We start from the raw sequence: 11186 nt of genomic DNA, 5'->3' as shown, positions 1-11186 counted from the left end.
TCGAGCGGCCTTTCTCCATCGGGTGGTGGCGCCCCACAGAGCGGTACGGCAGGTTCCTCTGCTTCCGCCCTGGCTGCCGTCGGCGCCATTTCGATCAATGGCGAGGGCCCGGAGCTGCCCTCCACGGGCTGTGTGCAGGAGAGGGAGCGTGCTGACCTCCAGGGCGGCCGCAGTCCCCACGCCAAGCTGAGATGTGTGGTGCCCGGGGCGGGGCTGGGTCTCCAGGCCTCACACGCGGGCGGCGTGGCCGCCATGGTGCAAGCCATGAGGGGAGTTGGCCAGGCCAGCGGGCCTCCGACCCTGACCGCGAGCCCGGGGAGGGGCCGTGGGAGGAAGCAGCCCGGCCGCGAGGAGGCTGCCCAGGCTCAGAAGCTTCCAGAGCGGCGCTGTCTGTTTCCTGCGCTTCCTACAGCTCAGTGCCCCGTGCCCTTGCCGCCATCTTCTCCGGGCTCTCAGCCCAGCGGCCGCCGCCATTCTCGGGCTTCTCCGTCGGGTCACGCATCCCAGCCAGGCCCTGCCCTCCGAAGTCAGGCCCGGGCACCAGGCCCAGCCCTCCGCAGTCAAGCGGCCAGGCCAGGCCCTGCCCTTAATGGCCGTGCCACCCCGCCAGGCATCGCCTTCCGTGGCCATGCTTCCGGGTTGGGCTCTGCTCTTCGCAGCCGTGCATCCGCGCCAGGCCCTGCTCTCCGTCGCCGCCATGTGCCTGTGTCGGGCCCAGCTCTCCGCAGTCGCGGCCGTGCTTCCGCGCCGGGCCCAGCTCTCCGCAGTCGCGGCCGTGCTTCCGCGCCGGGCCCAGCTCTCCGCAGCCGCGGCGGTGCTTCCGCGCCGCGCCCAGCTCTCCGCAGCCGCGGCGGTGCTTCCGCGCCGGGCCCAGCTCTCCGCAGCCGCGGCCGTGCTTCCGCGCCGGGCCCAGCTCTCCGCAGCCGCGGCCGTGCTTCCGCGCCGGGCCCAGCTCGCCGCAGCCGCGGCGGTGCTTCCGCGCGGGGCCCAGCTCGCCGCAGCCGCCGCCGCCGTGCTTCCCCGCCGGGCCCAGCTCGCCGCAGCCGCCGCCGTGCTTCCCCGCCGGGCCCAGCTCGCCGCAGCCGCCGCCGTGCTTCCCCGCCGGGCCCAGGTCTCCGCAGCCGCGGCCGTGCTTCCGCGCGGGGCCCAGCTCGCCGCGGCCGTGCATCCGCGCCGGGTCCAGCTTACCGCAGCCGTGCATCCGCGCCGGGTCCAGCTTATCGCAACCGTGCTTCCAGTAGCCGTGCATCTGGGCTAGGCTCTGCCCTCAATAATCACGCCAGCCCACCGGGCCCTGCTCTCCGCAGCCGTGCATCCGGGTCAGGCCCTGCCCTCCGAAGCCGAGCCAACCCGATAGGCCCTGCCCTCCGCAGCGGCTGTCCGACTCCAGGCTTTGTCCTCCGGAGCCGCATCATCCATAGGTCATCCCCTAGAAGCCGCGCGTCTCTGCCTGTGCCTACTGGCCCGAGTCCTCCTTCTTCCCCTGGGGTAGCCTTACGAAGGCTGGTGTACCAGAGCAGCTCAAGCTCTCCTGATCCTGAGGTCCCAAGCCTTGGTGCCCAGCCCCGTTGGCATGCAGTCCGTATGCGTGCCTCCTCTCCCTCACCTCCTGGTAGGCTCTTTCCTTTCCCTGCGCAGTATGGTGAGAGCTCCTCCTCTTCCTCTTCTACCTCCTCTTCCGGGTCTTCTGGCCAGAGCCCCTCCTCTTCCTCTTCCTCTTCCTCTTCCTCTTCCTCTTCCTCTTCCTCTTCCTACTCCTCCACTAATTTTTCTGGCCAGAGCACCTCTTCCCCTAAGTTTAGTAGCTTGGGCTCCATCTCCACTCCTAGTCCTGCAAGCCTGAGGCGTGCCTTGCTGCCAGAGCTTGAAGCCCTGAGCCCTCTGTCTCCAGGAGAGGAGGCTGAAACAGGGAGCGTGCCTTCCTCCCCTACACCTCCAGTGGTGTGACAACTGCAAAAGAAATTAGCATGCACCCACTGACCTGAAGGGGGTGCCTGCTCTGCAGTTAACCTGTGAGGTTTACAAGTGTTCTAGCTATTAACCAACATAATGAGAAATTTTGATGGCTGTTGTTTGGAGAGGCAGTTTTAAAGCCTCTCTTTCCCATAACTGTACTACCTAGCACTCATTTGCTATTGGCCCCTGATTCCAGGCCCACATTTTCCTGAAAAGGGCCTGCCTTTGCCCCTGAGTTGAGATTTCTCTTTTCCATGTTACCTTTGTATAATGAAATTTTTGAATGAATAAAATAAAAATGTTAACTTCATTTCTAAGATGTAGTGGTTTTTTTATTTTTATTTTTATTTATTTTTTAAGATTTTATTTATTTATTTGAGAGAGAGAGAATGAGAGACAGCATGAGAGGGAGGAGGGTCAGAGGGAGAAGCAGACTCCCCGCCGAGCAGGGACCCCGATGCGGGACTCGATCCCAGGACTCCAGGATCATGACCCCAGCTGAAGGCAGTCGCTTAACCAACTGAGCCACCCAGGCACCCGATGTAGTGGTTTTTTTACTGTCCAAAAAACTTAATCCTACATCTGATTTTAGAGGATTAAAGAAAGTTGTTAGTGTGCTAGCTGAGTTCTTTGGAAGAGAGAGGGAATAAAATACTATTCCTTCAATCATTTATTTCTACTATCTAAAATGGAATTTTGTCCAGGAAATTCCCATTTATATGGTATATACCCTCTTACCGTAGGTGATTTGCAAATTTAGACAAGAAAAGGGAGCAGGGTTCAGCCCAAGGAGGGGTGAAGGAGATACTCAGGGTCAGGAAAGAGGACATGAGTGTGTGTGTGTGTGTTGGGGGAAATACTTCCCAGATGGGAGTAGGGAGTGCTGGAAGGAAATCTCAGGAAGGAGGAGAACAGCATGAGTCAGGAGTACCAAGGGAAAAGGTCTGTTTCTAGAGGAGGAAAAAATTTGTGTGTTGGGAAAGGGGACTCCTGAGGTCTGTGTGGGGGAAAGGAAGGTCTGGGAGGATGATTCAAGGTTAATGATATGAAAACGGTCAGATATTTATTGAAAAAAATGTGTTAATGGATAATCTCATTTAAAAAAATGTGACTAAATTTGTGAGCAGGTATGAGTGTGTGGGTGTGTACAGACATATTTGGAGAGAACTGGATGGACATACACCACCATTCTGTGAACAGGATATATACATTTTTGGGAATAACTGATGATACGATCTTTTATGTGCTACACTTTACACTTCCATAATGAAACTCAGCTGTTTTTTAGGAAGTTGTGGAAACACAGTGGGAGAACACAGTAAAGGAATGGAATGAAAAAATAAACCAAACCAGTAAAAGGATCTCCCTCTCTCTACTTTGCCATATTCCTCCTCTCTTTGCTTTTCTGGTATATGGCCAATTCTGGCATAGACTTGGCCAGGAAGGGCCTTCCTCCTGGGTCCAATATTTTAGAGGTTTCCGCCTAGTCTATATTCAGACTACAGAGCTGGGTGTCCAACACCCTGCAATTTTTGTAGAAAATATTTTTTAAAATATTTTATTAGAGAAAGCACAAGCAGGGGGAGGGGCAGGGGGAGAAGCAGGTTCCCGGATGAGCAGGGAGCCTGATGCAGGGCTCTATCCCAGGACCCTGGGATCATGAAGGCAGATGCTTAACTGACTGAGCCACCCAGGTGCCCCTGTAGAAAATATTTTAGGCTCCCTCATTCCCCAAGGCTGCTTCTAGATTCTGTAAGGCCCTATTCCCAATGTCCCTCCTAAGGAAGGGAGGTCTGGGCCTGTGGAATACATACTCTTAGATCCAAAATGTTGCCAGGAGGCCACTGTTTGTAAAAGCAAAGGATGTACAAAGCTTGATGTTGTAGGCTGAGTTGTTTTCAGGGTTGGGTGTAAGACACCTCTTGGCGTAAGAAATAGCTGGCAATGGGAAGAGATTAAGGACATGGGCCAAAGGTCTTAATTTGTACTTCAGCCACTGCAAATGTTAGTGACTGGCCTGTATATACAATTATCTCTCTAGACCAGCCCCAGAGAATTGGAGACACCCAAGGATATATATCTAGGAAGCCATACCTTGTCCCTGGTGGTGGCTCTGACCACAAAACATCCCCTGTTTATCTCAGATATTGGAGGAAACATTAGTTCAGGTACTAGGTCTGATTCCTTCCTACAGTGAGCCAGCATTCAGTGGGCTGAATCAGAGATGCCACTACCATACTGCATGCTAGTGTTTTAGTAGATATCTGGACATTTGATGTGCTTGGGAGTGGACCTTAATCCAATGTCCTTAGCCCAAGCCCACCATACCAAAATCTGTATAGCCCCTATTGACCACGGACTCTTCTTCCTTCTCTTGACCTTTGGTCCTTATTTATTTATTTATTTATTTTTGGATTTTAAATGAACTTTATTTTTATTTTTTTTTATTAAGTTCAGTTAGCCAACATATAATACATCATTAGTTTTTGACGTTGTGTTCAATAATTCATTAGTTGGTATAACACCCAGTGCTCATCATAGCATATGCCTTCCTTAATACCCATCACCCGGTTACCCCATCCCCTCACCACCCTCCTTTCTGAAACCTTCAGTTTGTTTCCTGGAGTCCAGAGGTCCTTCTTTTTTTTTTTTTTTAAAGATTTTATTTATTTGACAGAGAGATACAGAGCAAGAGAGAGAACACAAGCAGGGGGAGTGGGAGAGGGAGAAGCAGGCTTCCCACGGAGCAGGGAGCCCGATGCGGGGCTGGATCCCAGGACCCTGGGATCATGACCTGAGCCGAAGGCAGGCGCTTAATGACTGAGCCACCCAGGCGCCCCTCCAGAGGTCCTTCTAATACTTCCTCTTTATGGAAGTACCAAATGCCGTCACACAGTAGACCTCCGTACGGCAGAATGTAAAGGATAATTTTTTAAAAGACTTTATTGATTTGCGGGAGAGAGAGCGCATGCGCACATGGAAGGGGCGTGTGGGAGGGAGATCAGAGGGACAGGGAGAGGTAGGCTCCCTGCCTAGCAGGGAGCTCAACTCGGGGATCATCGTGTTGGCGGGGATCGACACGGAGGCACGGTGATCGGCGTGGGGATCGATCCCAGGACCCCGAGATCACGATCTGAACCAAAGGCGAATGCTTAACCAACTGAGCCACCCAAGCACCTGGTAAAGTATAATTCTTAGATTTCCTATTACTTGACCTTTTGCACCATTTGACACTATTGATCACTCCTCTTTCTTTGATACATGTTCTTCCTTCGTCTTTAAAGACTGTTCTCTTTGTGTTCACCCCACTTTCTCCTAGACTTTTCTCATTTTCCACACCTCTAAGTATTAGAATATCCAAGGCCTCAGTTTTTTGCCTTTTTTTCCTATATACATTTACTTCCTAGGAGATCCCATCTAGTCTCATGTCCTTAAATATTGTTCTAAGCTGGTAAATCAAAATATTGTATATTCCCACCTATTCCCTGGTACTTCAGTCATGTGTATCCAGCTACCTAATTGACTTTTCCATTTGAGATGTGTGAAAGGCATATCAAACTCCAGTAAAAGGGAGTTCTGGCCGGTAGAAATAGAATGCTAGCCACACATGTAATTTACCATTTTCTACTAGCGAAATAAAAAATGTATGAAGAAACACATGACATTAATAATTTACTTAATTCCATCTATCCAAAATATTATTTCAACATGTAATCAATATAAAAATTATTGAGATATTTTATTTTTTACTAAATCTTCAAAAGCTGGTATATAATTTACACTTTCAGTATATCTCAGTTCTGACTAGCCACATTTCAAGTGCTCAAAATAGCCACAAGTGTGGACATCTGTGTACAGAACAATTTTAAACCTTCTCATTTCTTTAGTCTCTCTTGTTCATTTCCGATTGAATTGTGATTCCACCTCCCATTTCTCATAATTGTGGGCTCCTGTCAAGAGTCCTGAAGTGTCAGTTTTGAGAGTTCACATGCTTCTAGCACCTTTAGTGCCTCTTTTTTTTTTTTTTTAGAAGATTTTATGTACTTGAGAGAGATAGATAGGCAGAGATAGAGCACAAGCAGGGAAGAGAGGGAGAAGCAGGCTCCCCGCTGGGCAGGGACCCTGACATGGGATCATGACCTGACCAAAGACAGACGCTTTACTAACTGAGCCACCCAGGCGCCCCACATTTAGTGCCTCTTGAGCTGGGCCCCTTGCACTCACCTGATATGAAAAGGGCAAAAACCTATGTGAGCCTCTGCTGCTCTTTCTGGTGAGTTGGTTAGTTTGTGGTTCTATTATCCAGTTACTGAGATGCTATTCCATCACTTCTTTCTCTTCCTGCACAGACACTGGTACCATGTAGGTAATACGACTGTTGGTGACTTGTCCTCATCTACTTGAATTTTGGGGTTTTAAGGGATGTCTTGTAACCTAGATTTTTTTTAAGACTTTATTTATTTGTCAGAGAGAGCGAGAGCACAAGCAGGGGGAGTGGCAGGCAGAGGGAGAAGCAGGCGCCGCGCTGAGCAAGGAGCCTGATGTGGGACTCGATCCCACAACACTGGGATCATGACCTGAGCCGAAGGCAGGAGTTTAACCCACTGAGCCACCCAGGCATCCCTAGTAACCTAGATTTGCTGAAAATCTTATCTACACATTTTGCTTTTGCTCTCTGGTTGCTCTGTTTTTCTGTGTTTGGAGAGACTGAAAAACTATATAGCCACTGCTGCCACCTCTTCCCAGAACCTCTACCACCAAGTGTCCTTACTCCTTGAAAAATATGCCACCTCCTCCTTAGGTGTTGCCCCAGTGTCTGCTGATAACAATGTGTATAGTCAACCTTTTCATAGCTCTCAAAGGAACACAATGGGAACCATCATCTGTACTAAACTGGAATAAAAGGAAAACAGAACTACATTTAGGAATCAGAACAAAAACCTATTGGGCATGCCACTAAAAATCTTTATAACTAAAGGAAATATTTTTGGGAACACATTTCAAAAGCTTTTACTTTGTCATATTACTTTGTTGATTCACAAAACTGGCCCCTGTACACAGAAGGCAAGGATAGAGAGGATAGAGAGGAAGACCCCTCCAGATTGGTAGGTGGCAGTCTTAATAAGCAAGGGAACTTACATATGAGGCTTGCCTTGGGCAGCCGCAAGATGAGTAAATCTCCTCACCTGCCCGCAAAAATCTTAAAAGTTTATACAGAGGCCTGAACTGGGTTCAGTCATGTATACTGACTGGATCGTCTCAACAGCACGTTGCTCTCCAAGGCTGCATTCTTGAAAATGGCTCCAGTTGTAGGAATAGTTGGCAAAACATACATTCTAAGGACAGGGGAGAGGGTGAGGAGCCTCTGATTTCCCGGGACCACCTTGTGTGTCAGCCAGTGGTCTCTTGATTACCTCACCCACCACACTTATTCTTGAATAATTCTACAGATGACAAAAGACTGGAACAAGAAATAGACAATTTTACTGCAGCAATTCTCACAACCTCCTGGTGTCATAGAGCCTACATTTATTCCCATTTTACGGATATGGAAATTGATGCTCAGAGCAATTTTGTGACTCGAGATCTCATCACTAGTAGGGGTTGGCTCTGGAGTCAGAGCTCTTCGGTTTGAATTCTGGTTTTCCTATTGACTCATTGTGTTTCTGGACAAATTAGTCAACCTGGGATCCTAAATTTCCTCATTTGTCAATTAGGAATAATAAAAATACATGCCTCCTAGATTATTGTAAGGATTAAAATGGGTGGTATGCGTTAAGTGCTTCTAATAGTGTATGGCACACAGTGAGTGACTGATAAAGATGGTTCTTTTTTAAGATTTTATTTATTTGAGAGAGAGAGAGCATGAGAGAGAGAGAGAGAGATCACGAGCAGGGGGGAGGGGTAGAGGGAGAAGCAGACTCCCCACTGAGCAGGGAGCCCGAGTCGGGACTCGATTCCAGGACCCTGGGCTCATGACCTGGGTTGAAGGCAGATGCTTAACCAACTGAGCCACCCAGGCACCCAAGATGGTTCTTATTCTGATTAGGATTATGATCATGTACCCAGATATTTCTGACCCCTCTGCCCACCTGCTCGTGCCCTCTCTCTCTCTCTCAAATAGATAAAATCTTTATAAAAATCAAATTAGCCATTTCAGCCTGCCACTCCCCCTGCTTGTATGCGCTCTCTTTCTGACAAATAAATAAATAAAATCTTTAAAAAGGGTGGGGGGGTGCCCGGGTAGCTCAGTCGGTTAAGCGTCTGCCTTCAGCTCAGGTCTTGATCACAGACTGGGATGGAGTCCCACATCGGGCTCCTTGCTCAGCGAGGAGTCCGCTTCTCCCTCTGCCTGCCGCTCCCCCTGCTTGTGTGTGCTCTCTCTCTCTCTGACAAATAAATAAAATCTTTAAAAAAAATCAAATTAGCCATTTCAAAAACAGGAAGGACAAATTATTATTGTACTCAATAATATAAACACATTTCCACAGACTATTGAGCAACGTTTTGCCAACACCAGAAGTCACTGCATAGAAATATAAAAAACAAAGTGTTTAGCTTCCAAGGTACAAACTCTAGGAATTTAGCAAATTTGAACTTGAAGTAGTTATATAAATGCTTATGAGGAGAGTAGTTTTCCTCCAGGCATCATTTGCATCTTAATTAATTTAATGGATGAATAGAATACACCTGGGGTTAACATTATTGAGTATAAGTTGCTTTTGCACATTACATGGCATGCAGATATACCAGATCATGATCATCATATATTTATATGTTAAGTACTGTTTTAATATTTATACATATACCCTTAATCCATGGAACAGCCCTAGGAAATAGGTGCTCATGTTGAGCCCATTTTTACAGATTAGGAAATTTAGGAACAGAGGCTACATAAGATATAATATGTAGGAAATACTTGTTGAGTTGTGGACTCTGTCATGGTCCTTTCCAAAGTTACGAACTTTCTTTGTGAAATAAACTGCATGATATGCTCCTATACAGAGTACTACTGTTCTGCCAAGTGTAGAGTGATAGTTTGGACGCAGTCATCTGCTGTTGTTTATTATGAGAAGTGGTGTTGGCTTTGTATTGTGTAAAATTACTCTCTCCACCCAAACTTCAGATGGAAGGTAAAAATTTCCAGCTCAGACACATTAACTCAAAGATACATTAAAAATGATCATAGTAGGAAGTTACTGTGCAGGGAAGATTAATCTCCCTAGAATCAGGGAGTCAGGACAGCAATATTACTGGCCTCAGATTGAGAATTCCTGTGTCCTCTCTAGTATAGTGAAAAGATGTGGCTTCCCTTTGTGTCCCTGCATCCAAGTGGCATCCAATTTCCAGAAACCATGAACTGGCAAAAGGGAGGTAAAAAGCTTATCTCAGGGTCCTGCATCACTCACAGCTGGGCTGACTTTTTACCTCAGGCTTCCATTGTGGGGAGGAACCAGGAAATACCAGAAAGACCTTCTGGAGTCTTTCCCTGGAAGTTGCCTGCTGATCAACTACTATGCTGTATAGGGCTGGCTTCGTGGCATGTGACCAGTGCAGTTCCACAGACCCCTGCTTGGTTTAATGATGTGCTGCCACTGTCTTGAAATTCTTAATGCTTTCTGAACAAGGGAACCCATATTTCATTTTGTACTGTGCTCTGCAAAATACATAGCCAGTTCTAATACTATATTGAATAGATTTTTAAAGAATTTATGGGCAAGCAGAATCCAGGAAATGTTGCTGGTGGTTGTGAGTTAAAACAGATGATGTCAGGGCACTTGTGTAGCTCAGTCGGTTAAGTGTCTGCCTTCAGATCAGATCATGATCCTGGGGTCCTGGGATTGAGCGCCACATCCTCGGGCCCCCTGCTCAGTGGGGAGTCTGCTTCTCCCTCTCCCTTTGCCCCTCCCCCTGCTCATGCTCTTGTGCAATCTCTCTCTCAAATGAACAAATAAAAAATCTTTTAAAAAAATAAAACAGATGATGTCATAACAGTGAGCACAGGGTTGTATTTAAGCATATCTTTTTTTTTTAAAGATTTTATTTATTTGAGAGAGAGAGAATGAGAGAGAGCACATTTAAGAGCCGAAGGCAGTCGCTTAACCAACTGAGCCACCCAGGCGCCCTAAGCATATTTTTTTATTCTGATGCTTTGCCATCCTGGGGCCCTGCTGACACTGAAAGGGACTGCCCTCCCAGGGTTAGCTCATTTTTAGAAAAAATACTTCGATATGCAAACCAGCCAATCCAAACTCCTACCCAAACCGCCTCCTTTATCAGGCTTTTACAGGGCTCTCTCCCATTTGGGGCACTATTCTTCTGCCCTAATCACCCAGAGGTCAGGTATCAGACAACTGAGGACAGCCTCTGTGCCCCACAGCCCACTGAAACCTGCTTACCCTGCCTTGCCTGTTCCTTTCTGCAAAAACCATAATGGAGGCTCTCGCCCAGGGCTTCGACCTCTCTCCTGACTGATTCTGGTGCTTCCCTGTGGCCCTGCCTGGCATGGTGTACCCCCTCATCTTGGGAACTGTGAGCGATAGACCGTCTTTCCAATGACAATCATCTCTTGATCTGCTGGCCTCAATATCCCTGAATGATAATAAAACCTACATTTTAAAACAAGGGTAATATGAACTGCAGAAGGCACTGCGATTACATAGTCCTAGGTTTGAAAAATGGCCACACCCCTGGTTTATTGTGTGACCTTGAGCAAATTACACAACTTCTTTGACCGTCAGTCACTTCGTATGTAAATTGGGTATGATAATGGTATCTACATCTAATCTATCCACCCCTCTGGCTGTGATTTAGAGTCCTTCCTCTGTGTTCCTAGAGCTTCTTGTTCTTAACCTTATCAGAACTTTCCTTTCCCTTTTAGGTTTTATTTCTAATAGTTTAATTGAGGTATAATTGAGATAAAATAAATGAGCATATTTAAATATATTATTTGATAAGGTTGGATATATGTATATTCCCATAAAACCATCACCACAATCAAGTTAATAAACAAATACATTACCCCCAAAAGTTCCCTCATGTCCTTCCCCATCAGGCCCCATTCATGGGCAATCACTGGCCTGCTCTCTGTTATTAAATACTGGTTTGTGTTTCTGGAGTTTTATATAAATCAAAATATATAATAAGTTCTTATTTCTATGTGGTCTCTTTCACTCAGCATTATTATTTTGAGATTCATCCATGTTGTGTATATCAATAGTTAATTCTTT

General features: G+C 47.2%; 1 protein-coding gene across 1 annotated transcript in view; it reads left to right on the top strand.

Moving 5' to 3' along the window:
• EZHIP (EZH inhibitory protein) overlaps positions 1–2424 on the top strand; it is a 3440-nt gene extending 1016 nt beyond the window's left edge. The window contains exon 2 of the mRNA XM_081807953.1: positions 11–2424. Within this exon, the coding sequence (XP_081664079.1) occupies positions 11–1947 (1937 nt within the window). The 3' untranslated portion in view covers positions 1948–2424. The remainder of the gene's footprint in view (positions 1–10) is intronic.
• Positions 2425–11186: the final 8762 nt, after the last annotated feature.

Source organism: Leptonychotes weddellii, chromosome X, assembly GCF_054177405.1.
Source record: "Leptonychotes weddellii isolate Sample4059 chromosome X, ASM5417740v2, whole genome shotgun sequence".
NCBI lineage: Eukaryota > Metazoa > Chordata > Mammalia > Carnivora > Phocidae > Leptonychotes > Leptonychotes weddellii.
This window is presented reverse-complemented; position numbering and strand designations above follow the sequence as displayed.